At 34.2% G+C, this 19,581-nt stretch overlaps 2 protein-coding genes and 1 non-coding gene across 3 annotated transcripts; 2 read left to right on the top strand and 1 right to left on the bottom strand.

Annotated features, from left to right (window-relative positions):
* Positions 1-1,179: 1,179 nt before the first annotated feature.
* Positions 1,180-4,254, top strand: LOC118042538 (pentatricopeptide repeat-containing protein At3g57430, chloroplastic-like). Its single transcript, XM_035050241.2, is given in 2 exon segments — positions 1,180-2,826; positions 2,828-4,254. Coding segments are annotated over 2 exon segments (2,661 nt in total). The 5' UTR covers positions 1,180-1,344; the 3' UTR covers positions 4,007-4,254.
* Positions 4,255-12,032: 7,778 nt separating this feature from the next.
* Positions 12,033-12,106, top strand: TRNAT-AGU (transfer RNA threonine (anticodon AGU)). Its single transcript has one exon. It is a non-coding gene; the product is annotated as a tRNA-Thr (tRNA).
* A 1,146-nt stretch (positions 12,107-13,252) lies between these two features.
* Positions 13,253-18,841, bottom strand: LOC118042445 (vacuolar-sorting receptor 6). Its single transcript, XM_073405847.1, has 13 exons — positions 18,134-18,841; positions 16,327-17,019; positions 16,159-16,247; positions 15,877-15,946; positions 15,221-15,304; positions 15,042-15,118; positions 14,852-14,933; positions 14,605-14,687; positions 14,400-14,463; positions 14,154-14,282; positions 13,958-14,061; positions 13,727-13,844; positions 13,253-13,607 (listed from the first exon to the last, which is right to left on the bottom strand). The coding sequence occupies exons 1-12, from the start codon at positions 18,453-18,455 to the stop codon at positions 13,728-13,730; spliced, it is 1,914 nt and encodes a 637-aa protein (XP_073261948.1). The 5' UTR covers positions 18,456-18,841; the 3' UTR covers positions 13,253-13,607; position 13,727.
* Between the last annotated feature and the right edge of the window lie 740 nt (positions 18,842-19,581).

Genomic DNA, 19,581 nt, shown 5'->3' with positions numbered 1-19,581 from the left:
TTAATAGAGAAAGGGGTGTCATATACCCTTGCGCAAAAAAAAAAAAAAAAAAAAAAAAAAAAAAAAAAAACACCAGACATGTGACCTTGAGTTTTCTAGTGCAGGCACGCTTGAGCTTGGATTTCTTATTTGGCGCATGGACCTAACCTTTTTTTTTGTTTTTTTTTTCTTTTAATTTTTAAGTCAAATCTTGTATGTTTTTTTGTTTTCATTACTTTTTTATTTAAATTTTGATTAGGACCTCCTTCATGTTTTTTAGATTGTTAGTTATTTCAATTAAATAAAAAAAATATAAATTATAAAAGAAAAGGTTATTTCGAGGCTTAAACTATAATCTAGATTACATATTAAATGAATTAACATAATTTAATTTAAATTTATTTAAAATATCATTATTTTTCAATATTTTTTATAAAAAATAACGTTGGATTGATATTATTTTATTTTTGAAAAAAAAAAACCAGATTTTGTCCTGGTGGATCGAGAAAACTGGGTCGCACCTTAATTACCAACTCCACCCAAAACATTGTCTTGTTAATACTTACAAAAAAAAAAAAAAAAAAAAAACAGCAGCTTCTACACAATTTTTTTAGTATTTTGACATTATAGTTGGACCACTAAATTGACCGGAATATATAGTTAACCAGATTTAAGCTGGTTTAAAAATAACGTTATAATAATATTAACATTTACAATCATAACTTTCCTTGCTATTAAAAAACAACATGCACATTTTTTTTTTATCAATTTTTTTTTAATGTAACCCGTGGCAAAACAAGGTAGGTAACTAGGTTCATTTATTTTACTTGTGGAGAGGTATATAAAAACGTAGTAATAATTGTTTTTTAAAATATTTTTATTTGAAAATATATTAAAATAATATTTTTTTAAAAAATTATTTTGATGTTAACATATTAAAATAATTTAAAAATATATAAAAAAATTAATTTGAAGTAAAGAAAAAAAATAAAAAAAAATAAAGACATTTGAAAACAAAAACAGGTTATAACTTATAAGTAAATAAACAGAAACACTGATTATTGGTTTAAAACGTTTGATACACTCCTGACTACGGAACCGAAGCTGGTTGGGTATTCCTCAGAAAGATTAACACATTTGAATTGTTTCCCGAATACTTGTTATAGCAAATGGGCATGGACAGCTTCCTCAAATTTAACTCTCATGCTGCCACGTGTCGCAATCGAAACCAAAGGATTGGTTTATGGACGGACAGCTTCCTCAATCCTCAGCAGTTCGGATTAGCATAAGAATGCCTCGGAGTCATGTAAGAGAAAATCTTGAAAAACCTCCAAACTCTTCTTCCTTAACTGAAATAACTACCAAATGTCCACCTACACTCAGCACCCTCTTTCCCCAATCTCTCTTCCTTTCAGTCCGTCACCCTCCCTTCCTTCCCACCAGCAGCCTACAAAGCCTCCCATTTCCTCTTCTTCTCCAAAACCCATTTCCATATCACACTCTCAAGCCTCATGGATTGAATCCCTTCGCTCCAAATCCCGCTCTAATCTATTCCGTGAAGCCATTTCTACGTACATTGAAATGATTGGTTCGGGTGTTTCGCCTGATAACTTTGCCTTCCCGGCAGTCTTGAAGGCCGTTGCGGGGATTCAGGAATTGTATTTAGGGAAACAGATTCATGCCCATGTTTTCAAATTCGGGTACGGGTCGTTCTCGTCTGTGACTATAGATAATACCCTTGTGAATATGTATAGTAAGTGCGGAGGTTTAGGTGATGTCTATAAAGTGTTTGACAGAATTACTGAGAGAGACCAGGTTTCTTGGAATTCAATTATTTCTGCGTTGTGTCGGTTTGAAGAATGGGAAGTTGCAATAAAGGCGTTCAGATTGATGTTAATGGAGGGATTCGAGCCTAGTTCGTTTACCTTGGTGAGTATGGCGCTTGCTTGTTCTAATTTGCGCAAACGCGATGGCTTGTGGCTTGGCAAGCAAATTCATGGGTGTTGTTTTAGAAAGGGTCATTGGAAAACATTTTCAAACAATGCTTTGATGGCTATGTATGCTAAACTAGGAAGACTTGATGATGCAAAAAGTTTACTAGTAATGTTTGAGGACCGTGATTTGGTTACTTGGAACAGCATGATAAGTTCATTTTCGCAAAATGAGCGGTTTATGGAAGCGTTAATGTTCTTGCGGCTTATGGTTCTTGAGGGAGTTAAACCAGATGGGGTCACTTTTGCGAGTGTCCTTCCTGCTTGCTCCCACTTGGAACTGTTAAGAACTGGGAAAGAAATTCATGCTTATGCATTGAGAACTGATGACGTGATCGAGAATTCTTTCGTGGGTAGTGCATTAGTTGACATGTATTGCAATTGTGGACAGGTTGAAAGTGGACGTCTAGTTTTCGATGGTGTCTTGGACAGGAAAATTGGTCTTTGGAATGCTATGATTACTGGTTACGCACAAAGTGAGCACGATGAGAAAGCATTGATGCTCTTCATTGAAATGGAAGCTGCTGCTGGACTTTATTCGAATGCAACCACAATGTCAAGTATCGTGCCTGCTTATGTGCGCTGTGAAGGAATTTCAAGAAAAGAAGGTATACATGGATATGTAATAAAGAGGGGTTTGGAGACAAATAGATATGTGCAAAATGCTCTAATAGATATGTACTCTAGGATGGGGGACATAAAAACTTCAAAAAGAATATTTGATAGCATGGAGGATAGAGATATAGTTTCTTGGAATACAATTATTACTAGTTATGTGATTTGTGGACGCTCTAGTGATGCACTTCTTCTGCTTCATGAAATGCAAAGAATAGAAGAAAAGTCCACGTATGATGGTGATTACAATGACGAAAAAAAAAGTTCCTTTCAAACCTAACTCAATAACTCTGATGACAGTCCTTCCTGGTTGTGCTTCCCTATCAGCTTTAGCAAAGGGGAAAGAAATCCATGCTTATGCCATGAGAAATTTGTTAGCATCACAAGTCACTGTTGGAAGTGCATTAGTTGACATGTATGCAAAATGTGGCTGCTTAAATTTAGCTAGAAGAGTGTTTGATCAAATGCCTATTAGAAATGTCATAACCTGGAATGTAATTATCATGGCTTATGGGATGCATGGGAAAGGAAAGGAATCATTGGAGCTATTTGAAGATATGGTGGCGGAAGGAGCCAAAGGTGGGGAAGTAAAGCCTACTGAAGTTACTTTCATAGCATTGTTTGCCGCATGTAGTCACTCAGGGATGGTGGATGAGGGCCTGAGCTTGTTCCATAAAATGAAAACCGAACATGGGATTGAACCTGCACCTGATCACTATGCTTGTATTGTGGACTTGGTTGGCCGAGCAGGTAAAGTGGAGGAAGCATATGGACTTGTCAATACCATGCCTTCTGGATTTGACAAAGTTGGAGCATGGAGTAGCTTGCTCGGAGCATGTAGGATCCACCATAACATTGAAATTGGGGAAATTGCAGCTGAAAATCTCCTTCAGTTGCAACCTGATGTGGCTAGCCACTACGTTCTACTCTCTAATATATATTCATCTGCTGGACTCTGGGATAAAGCAATGAATCTTAGGAGGAGGATGAAGGCAATGGGTGTGAAGAAAGAACCTGGTTGCAGTTGGATTGAGTATGGTGATGAGGTGCATAAGTTTTTGGCTGGGGATTTATCACACCCACAAAGTGAGAAGCTCCACGATTTTCTTGAGACCTTGTCAGAAAGGTTGAAAAAGGAGGGTTACGTGCCTGATACTGCTTGTGTACTCCACGATATTGACGAGGAGGAGAAAGAAACTATACTTTGTGGGCACAGTGAGAAACTGGCAATAGCTTTTGGCATACTCAACACTCCTCCTGGAACTACTATTAGAGTTGCCAAGAACCTTAGAGTTTGCAATGACTGCCATACTGCTTCTAAGTTTATCTCAAAGATAGAAGACAGAGAAATCATCCTAAGAGATGCGAGGCGGTTCCATCATTTCAAGGATGGAACTTGTTCTTGTGGCGATTATTGGTGAAAAAACGACTTGAAACAGCTTTATATGAGCCAAAATATCCCAACAATCCTGTACCTGTACAACGAGATATTCTCATTGGTTTCCCCACTCTGATATTGATATTTAACTAAAATTTATTGTATCCTCAACAATGTTGAAAAATTGTGAAATAGAGAAGAAAAATCAAACACAAAATCCGTAGTTTTAATTCTTCCTCAAGACATGTCAGATATTCTAGTGAGTTATCAAATTTTTGGGTTTTGCTTCTATTCCTTTCTCCATTTGGAAGGAAACTCGTTATAGAGCTTTGACAACAAAAAATTGGAGATACGAATCTCACACTTCAAATTTTATCTATCAGCAGATCTTGAGCCTAGCTTCAATCTGGTATTTCTAATGAAGATCCAGCTTTTTTTTTTTTTTTTTTTTTCACATAAGTATCAAAATCAGCATGATAACTACTAAATTTTACTGAGCTATAGCTATCCAAAGGTTGCGGAACTTTATGCGTCTCAGGAGACACAGCAAGTCTTCCATCAAGAAGAAGGGAGGGGAATTGATGAAAAAGAAGGGAGGGGAATTGATGTGACCTCTTGATTGATCACGCGGTTAAGTAATTCTTAATAAAATAAAAATAACAACCTAAGAAATTAAAAATTATATTTGATAAGAATTCTTAATTCAGAAATAATTATACATCTAAAAACAAAAAATTTTAAAAAAAACTTGAACTCAAAGATAACCTTGAATCTAAAAACCCTAAATATATAAATGATGAACATGAAATCAGTTAATTTTTTATAAATCAATGTATGATTTTTGACCCAGTAAAAAAAAATTGTTTTGCCATAAACAAACAAAAATAAAACTTACATTTATTCTTCAGCTTGCTTTTGAAATTTACAACTAAAAAATATAATATAGTTTCATCTAACTAACTCTAATAGATCTTTTTTAGATTGTAAACTAATAGGTTTAAACTAGTAATCAACTAATATAAGTTCAATAATGAAATAAACTCATAAACAATGTCTGATAGGTCATAACAAACTTAAATTAAAAATAATTATTTAACATTAAATAAATAAATAAAATAGATAATAAAAATAAAGTTCTTCATACCAAAATTCCTCTATATAGCTCGAATATTTGATTTTAGCATATTTTTAATAGATTTTCAGTCCTGACTTCAAATATGTTTTTCTTTCTCATTTGGATGAATTGTCAAGCCTACCATATATGATTAAAAAGCTTGAAATATATAGTTTTCATCCTAATTTTAATCGAAGCATGATTTCACCTATAACTCTAAATATGTTACAAACAATATATAAAGATCTAGTCTAACATATTTGATAAGATTTTCAACCCTCTAAAATAATATTTTTCTAAACTCCATTTAACTTAAAAATCTACCACAATATAGTTTTATTTTTCTAGTATTGCCTTGTTAAATTTCCAGCTTCACAAAACTAATCAGCAGTTATTTTAAATCCAAATTCAAACTTAAATTGGCTGGTATCAAGAATACACAGCAAAAGGATGGAGTATTTAATATCTCTGCCCTGTAAACTGAGCACTGAAAGAAGCTCGAGGAAGACGCACTAGCTTAACTGCTAAAATAGAGTTCGAACTTGTAATTTCTCTATCCTGCTTTCTAGCACCTGCGCTGGACAGCCACTTAAGACAAGCAAGAAGTGTGCAGTTCTATACAACATTAGATGGGTAGTTATGTCTTACCTCGCCAATATATGCCCATTGTCACAGAAAGTAGTCTTCCCAAAAAACTGGGAAAGAGTGCGGAAAAAAGTGCACAAACATATGAACTCTACACTTGTAACAAAAACAGAGAGTACTCTTCATCAGGAAAAAAAAAAAGACAATCAATTTGAAGAACACCAGAAAATCATCATTTCCCCTTGTTACGCTTGACAGCAACCCTTCCTTGTCCCTTCTTAGGTGGTACCTTTCCACGACGCTTCAACATTCCAAGCTCTGATAACCGCCTGGCAAAGCATGATAAAGAAACATGTCAGGAAAAGAAGCAAGATTTAGTTCAAAAAAACTAGTTAAAGCTGTTAAATGTTGTTATTGTTTAGCCGTCACAGATGTGGTGATCAATCATCTCCTAAATAAAAATGTAATTCGGTTATATGCTGGGCAAATAGAAGTGAAATGCCAAAGCTGATAAATGTATCTTTTTAAAAACTCGCAAGAAAAACGAAAGAAGGGTACACATTATAGGACAGAAAACGAAGCTCGTTGGATGATATTTAATAATTCAACATAGTGAAAAGTAGCATATGCATATAACGACATTCTCGTACATATGTTAGCAATTGATCACCCCAACTAGCTTGGCATTAAGGCTTTTGTCGTTGTTAATGTTCCCGATTGATCATCTCCAAAAGATGGATAAGGTTTTATCCGCAATTAGTTTGAAAGAAAGAAGTCTAATCAATCTATACCAAATCCCAATACTTGATCTGACATTTTACTGCCATTTTCGATGCAGTTTCAAGAAAGTCACACAATAAGGTGATAAACAACATTCTTCACCCTCACGAGGTTCTATCCTAGAGGACTAGTAAAGAAGCCATAGATAATCATAAATCTCTGTGACATCAAGAAACTGGTTTTCAGCGGCTCAGGATTTCAGTACTTGGTCGATGAAATCCCTTCAGATAAGAAATCAAAATTAAAATGTCCTAACATGCAGTAAAACTTTCTAACTCAACTTTTCAGAAGATGTTTGAGTTAGTTTTATAGCAATTTGGTTTTTTTACTCAAAGAATTTTTAGTTTTTTAAATTTAATTCTAGTTAGTAATCAAATATTAAATGTATTTGTCTACGTGGCAGCGTTAAAAAACACATTGATATAACCATTTGGTTACAGTTTATCAAAAAAAATCAAAAGCACGAGTCCCATCATTTATATACAGTCGGACCTTAATTATTAGAAAGCAATAAAATACTGTTTTTTTACAACTTCAACCTGTAGTTTAACTTTCTAAAGATGAGTTATGTAGAAATTTATCAAAAAGCATCATGTACTCTACTTATTTGGTAAATTATTTTGTTACCAACCTTGACAACAAGAAACAAATGTCTTTTTTAAACTCAACCTAACCTTGAAATATTCTGGCCTTCACTATTTTTAGTGTTTATTAAAGAATTCAACTCATAAATTAGTTGTCATGTAATTTCAATAAAAGAATATATGGTAAGGAAAAAAATATTAATACTATGCATAATGGGGCCATATCAACATAAAAATAAGAAATAATATCCAAAAAGATATATATATATATATATATATATATATATATTGCCTTGATATAGGAAAATAATTTTTTTTTTGTGAATGAATTATGTGATGGAATTGTTGCAAGTTTAATGACACAATTATAAAATATTAGAAAATATTGTTCTAATATGTTTAGGTCTATTTGTAAAAATTTATTGGTTGTAAGGTTATTTTTATTTAATTATTTATTAATATTATAAATAAAGTACTTTTAGGTAATTATACCATAACATAAAATTGAACCACAATTTTTAACTAAACACATTAAATAATTTTTTGTTCAATTTCAATTTCAACCACAGTTTTAACCAAACATATATTTTTCGAAATCAACCTCAACTAAAAACACTTTTTATATAAAAAAAATAATTTCAAACCATAACCATAACAGCCACCACAATATGAACACACTCTAATAATTGTGAGAATTAATTCTTATGAATTCTTCAACCTTTTAATTTTTAAAATTTAATATAAAAAGAGAGATGACTAAAGAGTTTTTTACTTGAATCTTTTATATTTTTATACACTTTTTCTTATTTTATTTTCATTTTTTTTTATTTTTTAATTTTCCTTTCAAATTTAAAGTATAAATTCATAAAGATATTTCTAAATTATAAAAGACCCCTTCATCGGGTATCAAAATGCTGCTTCTCTGGCACACTCACTCTTACACTAGATAGTAGATACGGCATGTCATTCTTGATTTTTTTTCAACTCATGTGAAATCGTCATCATCGTTTTACAACTTCATGGTCTTTCCTGTGATCCCTGAAAAGAAAAGTTGATGTTTTATTTAGGAATATAGTGCAATAACTTATTAAGATTTTCACATCTATTGTATGATTATTTCTGAATAACATGAAACAAAATATTACTACTAGTTTTAAAAATGCTATTTTACATCACAAAATAAAAAACTGACATCAGCATAACTTATTCAAGTTTTATGGAAGTAACCTCGTTCAAATTTGTGTTCAATTTTCGTTCATCGGCAAGTGAAAGCAGTTGGACGAGTTGATATTCTAAATAGCATTTATGAATTCCAAAAATTGTGTCATTTTGTAATTCAGAAACGAACGTTTTTTATTTACTTAGCCAATCCTGCAATGTGAAAGTAAGAAAACGACATCGAACAGGTATTGAATGATACTACCAAATGCTTGCCTTAGTAATAGCTCCTGCAAATTTAGGAAATGGAAGCTCAACCAATTGCTAGTTCAAATCTGAGCACAAACACAAACATTCTCACGAAATAGAGTGCTACTGTTGTGTACGAGACACGGAAGGACAGCAAATATTGTGCACCGCTTTTTACTCGCAGATAGTAAGTAGTACACACATATCATTCCAAATTGTAATAAATAATAATAAACATGTAAGAGAAATAGTTGTTTAAACAAACTAATTGATCAGGCCGGTGAGAAAATAGGAATACAGGGCCTTCCAATCAGATACGAACTTGCCCCGAGCTGACAAATCATTTGGGCCATTTCTCATCTGCCAGAGTGTAGAGAAGGAAAAAATTACAGCTCCTGAAGTCTTCTATAGTGATACGCTGAGGATATTTGAGTGGAAAACATAGCACAGTTATCAGCTAGGCAAGGATCTCTCTTTTGCAGCATTTGTGCACTTAAGGAGAAGTCCTTCACAAAAATGTTGCTCACTCCACATATAACTATTGTAGAAGAGGAACTACAGTGGGTAAAATACGAATAATTGAATCTGCAAGTTTACAAGGAAAGTAGCATGGATGAGATTAAAGTCTTCCAGATGATACACAAGTCCTAGACCCCCCCGAAAAAGAAGATACTCTGTGCTCGAGTCAAAATGGTATGTGAGCTTTCCCTAATCTTAAACATCAATAACCATCCTATCATCTCCTATTCCCATGGCAATATATAGCTTCACAAGGATCAAAAACTTAAGAAAGAAACTGACGGAGAGAGAATTGGTGCCTTGATATTCCTGAATGGCAAAGCACAGCCTGCTAAAAAAGGAATTGACGGGGATAGAGAGTGGTCTCAGAAACTCATTGCGTCATCTATAAGGTAAAACGTTAAGACTGCCACAGGGAAAAACAATTATGAGAGAGAGCTATACAGAATCTAAAGAATATAAAGCTAAATTATAGTACAATATAACTGCATATGGTGGTCAAGTAAGGACATTGCAGTTATATAATGAGTCAAGAACTTACATGGAAAACATTATAAGCTGTTCAAGGCAGAAACAAAATATTTTTCAAAGCATGTGAGCGCTAAAGGAAGTAGCAGAAAAGAATGATCCAACTATAAGCAGAATGCAATGTTAGGAAAGCAACCACAACCATCAAGACTTTCTCAATTTCTGATTTCACTTCAACATTTATGCAGCAAGGCAAAATTGGACAACTTAAAAGAAATGGTCAAGCCAATATCCTTGTCTTTGGAGGTTGGGCATAGCAACACTACACTGACTATGGCAAGATAAGAAAACTGCCTTAGAGATATGGAAAACGAAGAAGGGAATATAGTCATATTTTAAATAACTATAGCCAAAGTAGCAAAAGTGTTCTCAGAAAGCTCCAGATAAACCAATTTCTGTCCAAAAGCACTCCAAAAAAAAGGATATTTGGCCAGGTTCCTTTGATTAAGAGTCTGTTTGGAAAAGAAAAAAAAGAGGGAGAGATTTAAGAGATGCTTTTTTGACACAAGAGCAAAGGAGAATAGACACTGAACTCTTCATAAAACAATTGCTTTAACTGGAAAAGTACAGCAGAATGAACCCACTGCAGCATGACCACCTATCCATATGTATCAAAGGAAATTTTGCCCTTTTGATATAGGAAGCTACTCTGCATGAAATGTTTACCTGGGTATAAAGAAGGATGATACAGTCTAGCTGTGAAATGAAATTATGATAAGAAGAGGAAAAGAGAGCATAACTATCTTCTAACAATGCTAAAACTAATATTGGAGAAGGGAGGTATAATTTCAAGTATTTTGGATACAATTGATCAGGGTTGGAAATGGAAAGGAATGAACTTGCACTCACATCCTCACATCCCATCCTAATTTCGTGCCTCCATTAGAGTGCACTTTAACTCCCCCCAGAATTTTTCCAGTCAAAAACATTACACCACAGAACTAATTCATTTTATACAAAGGTTCAAGCAGGATGAAGGATCTTCTCTGGCTTCAGAAAAGCAATCAAATGAAATGCAAACTTCAGCAGATGCATCGAAACAAACAAAAACCAGGTTAAGCTCATGGAATTGTGAATTCTTACTACATAACATATGGCTTTGATATTTTCAGCTAGGTGCCGGTTTTAATAGCTTAATCTTCTCCATTATCTGGATGTTATATTCATCACTCGTTAGGTAAATTCTAGGCCAAATGTCCTAGTCTAGCCATCAGTAAAATATAACATACATCTTCTTTAACCCACTGAGAGGAAACAATTAGAGCATAGCTCCCTTACCAGATTACCAAAAATCCAGCTACTTTCTTTTTTCCTTTTTTCAATCCTCTTCACTAATATCACTGCTCATTTCAATATAAAGACATTTTTTTTGCAGGATTATCTCATGAATATTTCCTCTCTCATTCTCTACGTACAGTGGAACGAGAGAGAGAGAGAATCAGTGACTGCAAACAGACAACCAAATCCTATCATTGTTTAGTTCATATAAAATAGTCTTATATCTGGAATAAAATTACAAAATGCCCATATCTTACAACCTATTTATTAACATTCAATAATTCAAATCATAAAAAAATATAAAAATAATTAATCACACAAACTGAACCTCAATGAATCAGTTAAAGCAGTTCCAAAGAGAAAAAAAATTGTTAAAGCATACCTGCTTCTTACTCAGACCAGTTCCTAATTAAAGAATCCAACAAGTCAATAACTTTCTTATCACCCTCACCACTAACATCCTCAAAACAATCACATAAAGCCTTGTCTAACTCCACTGCCTCCTTCACCCTAGCCTCGCTCAACAAACTCCTATAGACCCTTTCCTTTAACCCACCAATAGGCAAAAACCCCACACTGACCATGTCTTTCAAAACCTTCAAACCCTCAAGAACCCAACCAATCTCACACAACCCATTAACCAAAACACAAAATACAATCTTTTCAACTTTACATGGAGAGCCTGGTCTAAGCATCCAATTGTACACTTTCAAGGCCTCTTTGGGTCTCTTCTTTTTGATATATGAAGTGATAAGCATGGTGTTTATAGGTGAAAGATGTGAATGTGCTTGTGGCGTGTGCCTAAGAATGGTGAGAAGTGACATGGGTTTGGTCATGTCTGGTTGGGAAGTGAGAGAGTGAGTGAGAATGGAAAAGGAAAGGGACTTTGGAGGTGGGTTAGCGACGAGAGAGGTTGTGATTAATTGTATAGCGGTGTTTAAGTGGTTTAATAGACATAAACGTGGGATTAGAAGGTTGATTTTTGTTACTTCTTCTTGTGTCAATGTTGTTACTACTTCCGAATTGGTGGCGAGTTTTGGTATATCAATTGAAGAAGAAAACAATGCAAACAACTGGTGCGAGAAAGGAGAGATGGTAATGGATTTTGATGGATTGGAGAGGAAGAGGAATAGGAGGGGCTTGGCTTCCATTGATTTCATTTTCATCTTTTCATCAATGGCGTTCCTTCTACCCTACTGCGCCTGTTATATTTTGAATTAGTTTTTGTATATGTCTGGTCTAAATAATTCATAATCAAGTTTAAGTTTAAGTCAGCTCTCGTAGCTCAGTTGGTTAGAGCACCCGTTTAGTAAGCGGGAGGTCTTGAGTTCGACTCTCAACGAGAGCATTTAAAAAAGACTTGGTCACTTTTTTACTTTAACATTTGAATTTTCTGACACTTCAATTAATCGTACCCATTTCTTACGACATTATTTAATTATTTTTTATGCTCTTAAAAAAAAAAAGTGAAATACAGGTTAAATGTTTAAACAAAGTAATTTTGGTGTATGGTTGGAGTTTTGCTATTATATTTTTAGAGGTGTTTGCTAGAATTATAATTTAAATAATTATAGTTTGAAAAATAAATTTAAATAAATTATTTTTAATTATAATTTATTAAAATTAAATATATGTTTGATTGAAACTATTATGAATAAAAAATTTATATATATTTGGTTTAAATATTTTTATAAGTGTTTTTGCTAATAAAATTACTAAAAAAATACACATTAACAATTTCATATTTGTGAATGATATTAGGGTGTATTGTATTTTTATTTTTAAAAAAATATTTTTGAAATATAAAAATAAACGGGATTTTTAATGGATTTTTTAGATTGTGGTATACTTTTTATTTAAAAATATATTAAAATAATATTTTTAAAAAATATATTTTTAACATTAGTATATTCAAAATAATCTAAAAAACACAAAAAAAAACTTAATTAAAAATTTAAAAAAATAATTTTTTTTCAAAACTATTTTTGAAACCGCTTGTTGAACCAGTTTAATTTAAAACCAAATCATGAAAAATTATGGTAAAAGAAAACCACAGCAGCCACCTCTTCCACCACTCCTCTAGACATTCTCTTAAAAGAATATTTTCTAGTTTGTGGATTTTAAATAAGTAGATTTTAAAAAATATATATATTTAATTAAAACTATTATAAAATATTTTTTTTTAATGTAAAATTTAAAAAAAAAAGAGCATATTTTCATCAATAAAAAAAAAGTTATTTTATCTTCAACAAAATTAAGATTTAAAATACAATTATGTATAGTTCTAGTAAAAAAAATATTAACTAATCAAATAATATTTTTTTTTATTTTATAATTAAATAAAAAAAACACAAGCAGTATCTTAAAGAGACTAAAAATATATGATTCCAGCAGCAGCAGCTGCTATTTCCTTATATTATATGGTTGTTTCTAAAATCATACAGTGATCTATATGACACGTACAGTATCATCAAGTATGCTCTGCAGGTAGAAATTGTTGGAAAAAGTTCTTAAATAAACTGATTCAAAGCAGCATCATCCTTCAATCTCTTTATTCCCTTCATCGTACCTGTTTTTGTCACCTTCACGTGTCCTTATTTAATTTTTGAAGCAACATCTACATGATCTTAACTATTTCTATATACAGAAGGGAAAACTCAGAAGATTCTTCTATAAATGTTCTAAAAATTAGGTACTTCTCTAAATCGTATATAGCACAGGAACTGGACCTCTCTCTGCTGTGTATAAGAGCTGCCATTGGTTACGAAAATTTCCATTCAGCAGACACATAATCTCCGCTCCTCTAATGGAATCATTCGTTGCTGGACTGGATGCTTTAGTTCTTGCATCTGCAAATAGAAAGCAACATAAGGTGTTAGGTTGCAGAAAAAGTCTGAGCACCAAAGTTAGACAAATGATAACGAAAAGGACTATTTCTCTTTGAACCACAAAGAAAAGGACTCGTTACCTTACACAGTTGTGCCATGTCGTAATGGTTGGGACTGTGTTGGAACTTCATTGTTCTGGTTGTTGTCAAGTGGCATGTATTGTGACATGATAGCCATGATCTCTGAGTCCATGTAAGACTGCAGGTGGAAAGAAAAAATGCCAATGATTACATCGTTGCTTGCAAGTAAAGATACTAATTAGCAACCCAAGATAGATAAAAAGCTTGTCCCTTGTATTCATTTAGACATACCCGAAGCCTGTATTTGTAGAATATATAACCAGCAATACCGGAAGCAGTCACAACAGCTAGGATCACAAGGGTGAGGAACCATCCAAATCTGGATCCATTTCTTTCTGCATAATTGAGAAACGAAGGTCAGAAAGTAATTGATGACAAGTATGCCTTCAGTTTTAATTAAACTTGTAGCATGGTATTGTTCTCTTACCAATACAAGCATCTTGTTCCTTTATATAAATGCGGTTCCCCTTGCATTTGCACTCATATCCACCCCACTTGTTTTTGCAGGAGCAACCATCACATTGGCAAGCAGTGTGCGTCCTACATTCATCGTCATCTGGTGCAAATTAAGTAGAAAATGATTATTAGAGAAATATTTCACAAGAACAACGAAGTTGTCGGAGAGGTAGACAGTGAAACTTTTCCAATAGTTACACAGATAGAAGAGAAGCACCTTCGCAATGATGGCCATCCCCCTGAAACCCTTGTGGACAGTGGCAACCGTTCAACTGGGACTCCTGCTCAGTATGGAAAGGAATTGTGTCAAGATGGAACGAACAAATTAAGTTCAAGGGTAGTTGTTAGATTTAGCAAAAATAACTGAAGCCGTAGGGAGGAGGATTAGTGTAATAAGAAGATGAAAGATAATATCACTGAACTGAGCAAGCTGAGAAACTTAATGCATTTCTTGTTTCTGACCAGCATCCTCCATTCTCTACTGCACACCTTCCAGGTCCAATAGCTGCCAAAGAAATAAAGAGAGTAGCTTATGAATGAGAGTGATGGTCTATTTCACATAGGTACAAGGTTTTATAACACAAAAGAAGAAACAGAATATCCCTGTAATTGTTTGACAGGGACTGACTTCCAATCTCACTGGATGTGAAACCAAGGAAAAAAGCTTACGTTTACAAGACCTGTAACCATCTCCTTCATACTGAACACCGTCCACAACTGGACACTGACACATCCTTCCCCTAAATGTGTCCTGAACAAATTCAAGATCCTACTATTAGTGAAAGAAAAAACAAAGAGAAAGCAACAACTTCTACGGGGAATCAATCAAAAAGCTCAAATTGGAATTCTTCTGTCTTGCCTTGCAAGCGGTTGCGTTAAATTGTTTGTCGTGCCAACACCCTCCGTTCCTTTCCAGACACTGGTTAGTCTCAAGCTCTGACAGTATAAATCAAGGCGAAAAGGAGAGTAAGATTAGTCAGCAATTTAACCAAATGTGATGTACCAATCGTGAGCGTGAAAGTAAATATGCCCACCAACCTGAACTTAAACAAACTGGAGGATCAGTGGTCTCCTTGAATCCAGAACATAGCGCTTTCAGCACCGCAGCCCTCTCCAATTTTCCTTCAGAAAGAAAATTAAAATAAGAAATAAGGACACATAAAGCCATGATACATATACAACTTCCAAGAAAAGGATCACAAAGATCACTGTCAAAGGTATCCAGTTCATAGAACAATTTGGCAATAGTTGTGTGAAAATCAGGGAATATTAGAGCTCTCCTTTTAACTAGAATCAAAAGATCAATATATGGGAAAACAGCCATGAAATGAAAGGTCATAACCAACCAAAACTAGAAAAGGAAATGCAGAAATCCAATACAAACGCTTCTAACAAAGAGCTGGAAAGGCATCTTATGATTGGCCTGTAGTCACTAGAGCGGCCAGAAATACAAAATGCAGAGGCTAAAAAGAAATGGTATACAGTTTAAAACCAAAGAAATCATCAACCGGGATTTGGACTATGAGAAGTCAAATATAAGATCTCGATCCAAAATTGAAACAGTGAATCGCGTTCAGTGTTGAAAACCCACTTGCTTACATGGTGAACCCAACTCTTCAACATGCTTAAGCACAATCTTACACTGCTTTAACAAAGATCATTCACACTCTGTGACATGGTCAGTAAATACGAACCTCGATATTGAACATTATTAATCACCATTGTTGGCAAGATCGTAACGTCACCACGAGATCCTCGCCCTACCTAAATCCCAGAAACCAGAATAAAAAAATTGAGTTCACATAGTAACAGCCGAACTGTGTTATGTATGTACAGACACGGGGACACACAGAAATATACAAGGAGAAAATTAAGGGCACTGTATTTCAATTTAGAAAAGAAATCTGCAGTATTGATATTTGAAGGCCTATTGGATGGAAGGAACAGCGAAGTGAAAACCAAATGAGAAGTATGACCTGCAATTCCTGCTCAGCTTTGAGCACTTCATTCTCCACATCAGCTTCAGGTTCACCCATGCATTTTTGGATCTTCTCAACAGGCAAATCTGCGTAAGTCGATTAAAATCATTAGAGCACCAATTCAAACAGGATTCTGTATGTACAATAGTGTAGAATAGAACTCACCAAGTGATTTCAAAACATCTTCTGCACATTCCTTGCTATATCTGTTGTTCTTCATAGAGCACCTGATGTGGAAATCTGTCACATAATCCCACCAAACCCAAGACCTTCCGGTCGCATTGGCAACTCTATGGACACAAAGCTGCCTCAAGTTCTCAAAGACCACGTCCTTCCCCTGATACCCCACCCCGAAATCATGTTCTGGATCAGGAGCACAGTATCGCCCATTGTTTATGCACTGAGATTTGCATTGGTTGCTAAGAATGAAAGGCCGGGGACAATACCAAGTAATATAATGTGGAGTGAACAGAGTGTAACCTCCCCTCTCGAGGATCTGAGCATGGCCTCTGAAATTCTTCACAAAATCCATCTGCTCATCACATCGAGCCCCGCATTCATCATTGCTGTTCGTCCAAAGCTCATACTCAACTCTCTGATCAGGATGAGGCACTGACTCTCTCCAGTCCAATTTTACCACCACATATTCTTTATTTTTCAAGGCTTGTTTCAGGCTCTCTCCAAGTGACCTCTCTATCAGAGCTGATGGGATTCCAATCTTCTCTATATACCCGTCTGCGTCTTTGGTTTCCTCAGGAGAATCCATAGTTATTAGAGGCTCATCTATGCTATCAGCCACCAACACTGCTGCAGCTCCGGCTTGTTGAGCATTCCATGCCTTCAAGGCAAAGTAGCATTCTACATTTCCAAGAAGGAAAACGGAAAGATCAACATATGATTTCATCAATTTAATATATTACAAGAAAGCTCAATCCTCTCGGAATTACACGGTACAGTGGGGTTGATTTAGCTTATCAGTCATTAAACTTTATGAATTCAAGTTTTTCAGAACTAATCACCACTGTTAAACCTTACATAAGATCATCATCTACTGGTCTTAATCAATCATCAATTTATAAAACCATAGCCTAGAGAAAGCAAGAACAAAGAGAATAAAAGAAAAAAGTCAAAAAGTAAAAATTTAATTAAACACAATTAATCTTCGTTCAATATGGTGACTAGAATATTTATCAAAAACACAGAAATGAATCAAAATACTCCTCTTTTTTATCTCACAGTTGATCCATATCAAACAGTCAACCTATCGAACCTAGAAGTCAACAGAAAGCAACCCTTGCGTTAAAGCCAGAGAGCCAAGATGGAAGAGTACTGAATGTGAAATAGATTTTTGATGATGACTTTTACCGAATTGAAACAAAATCAAGTTCAATAACTTCTACCAACTTCAAACAAATGGAGAGAAGGAAGATATGTAGAGAATTCACACCTTAAATCTATCATCCTCACCATAACTTTTACTAAATTCAAACAAATCAAGTTCAATAAGCGAACTAGACCCCAATCCATAACTAAAAAATGAATATGCCTTTGTAATCTATTGAAACAAAAAAGACACAAAAGAAAACAACTAACCATCAACGCTAACTCCATAATTAGTGATCCGTCAATCAAATTCCCAACAAACGAATCTCATTAAGCAAATAAGAAAGTTGAAGAGAGAGAGAGAAAGAGAGAGAGAGAGAGAGTTGTGTGTGAGAGCAAAATCAAACAAAACCCATTTTAGACAAGGTTTATTAGCTACTCTATAACAGAGTTGATCAAATTGTTAACAAACAAATTAGCAAATCAATAAATAAATAAAAAGATGGAGTGTAAACAGAGTGGAGTCAAAGTCCAAGAAACATCCATGAATCAAGTTCTCGACGAAGAAATAAACTTCACTTGGACTCAACATCATTAATCAATCAAAACTCAACAGGCAAGAGAATAATTGTGAGTAAACTATTTATACCTCCACGATCAAGAAGTACAATAGTTGGGCGAGAGCCTTTAGACTTGAAGGGCTTATCACCATCAAAAGGCTGACAACCATTAGCTCCTTTATCTGGATACATAACAGAACCAGCCAAGTAGCCACCATAATCTGGAATACCAAAGTTACCTATTGCACTGTCATGTTTTGCTCTCAAACTCATGGGAGACAACACTCTTAGGCTACTCTTCTCGACCACAAAATGACCAAACACATAACTCTTCCCTAGAAATGTTAGTACAAGTAACAAAGACGCAAGTTTCTTTAGAGAAGCAGCCATGCAAGTGACCATCAGTACCATGATGATTAAGGAAGAATATATATTCGTACAAGACTAGCTACGAGCTGGTTTATGAATTCTTGTCGAGAACAAGGAGAAGCAGAGAGAAATATTGAATAAAAGAAAGAAAGAGAGGGGGGGGGGGAATGGCTAGGGAGGACGTGTGGTGTGAGCGAGAGTGGACTTATACAATGGTCTTTTCAGGTGGAGAGTTTACAAGTATATAGTTTTCAGAGATTGGTGTTAGAATCATAAATCTCTCGCTAACTTAAATAATAAAGTGTATTTTAGAGAGGACGAGAGAAATTTATTGGAGAATTGAAGGGAACGTTTACTTTTAGCTATGAGTCTTTGTATATCCCATGGAAATGACAAAAATTCTAACGTAAAGGGAACGGCATGAGAGTGGAAGGAAGGGGGAGGGGAGGGGAGGAGTAAACGTGGGGTTGGGGGCGGACGGAGTCAGTAGAACTACCGAACCTTTTCCTATAGGGTGCAACTACTTGGAACTTGAAAGTGAGAGTGATTGGAGAAGCGTAAGGGATTGGAGATGGAGACATGTTGAAAAGTATTATTATTCATTATTGTTTCAAGAGGAAATTAATGTTGCTGTTTAATTTTTTTAGTAGTTGGATTGATTTCTTCAATTGTAAGCAAAGTGGGATTTTTTAGCAATTTGTTATTTGTACTATTTATTTATATATGCACCAAAAATGAGTTGGTCCTATTTTGGTGGAGATTTCTACACATGCAGCAAGAAGAGGGGAATTTAAAAAAAATAAATAGAGAGAGAAGTTGAAATAATATAAGATGATCATATATATATATATATATATATATATATATATATGATAAAAAAAAATAATGTCAGCCCATGTAAACCCATTAAGTTAGTGACTCAAGTCATTTAAACAGAAGCACAAATTTTAAAAAATTTGAAGTTCAATTCTCAACAAATTAAATATTAAAAAATAAAATATAACATAAAAAAAATAACAATTATAAACCAAAAAAATACTTGAGTATGCTTGAGTCAAGGTGTGGGTGGGGTGGTGGGGCTTTAAAGTTTGAGTGTATTTGAGGCTATTTGTTTTTATGTTTTAAAAATATTTAAAAAAAAATTAAAAATATTTTTTTTAATGTAAAT

This window comes from Populus alba, chromosome 1 (assembly GCF_005239225.2).
Source record: "Populus alba chromosome 1, ASM523922v2, whole genome shotgun sequence".
Classification (NCBI taxonomy): Eukaryota; Viridiplantae; Streptophyta; class Magnoliopsida; order Malpighiales; family Salicaceae; genus Populus; species Populus alba.
This window is presented reverse-complemented; position numbering and strand designations above follow the sequence as displayed.

Bases quoted from the DNA above. Each gene is read 5' to 3' on its own strand.
- LOC118042445 (XM_073405847.1), bottom strand. From the start codon at position 18,455: ATGGTACTGATGGTCACTTGCATGGCTGCTTCTCTAAAGAAACTTGCG. The intron at 17,020-18,133 runs GTATAAATAGTT...TTGGAAATGTAG, and splicing joins TGTACTTCTTGATCGTGGAG to AATGCTACTTTGCCTTGAAG. The intron at 15,119-15,220 runs GTTGGTGGGCAT...TTATACTGTCAG, and splicing joins TCCAGTTTGTTTAAGTTCAG to AGCTTGAGACTAACCAGTGT.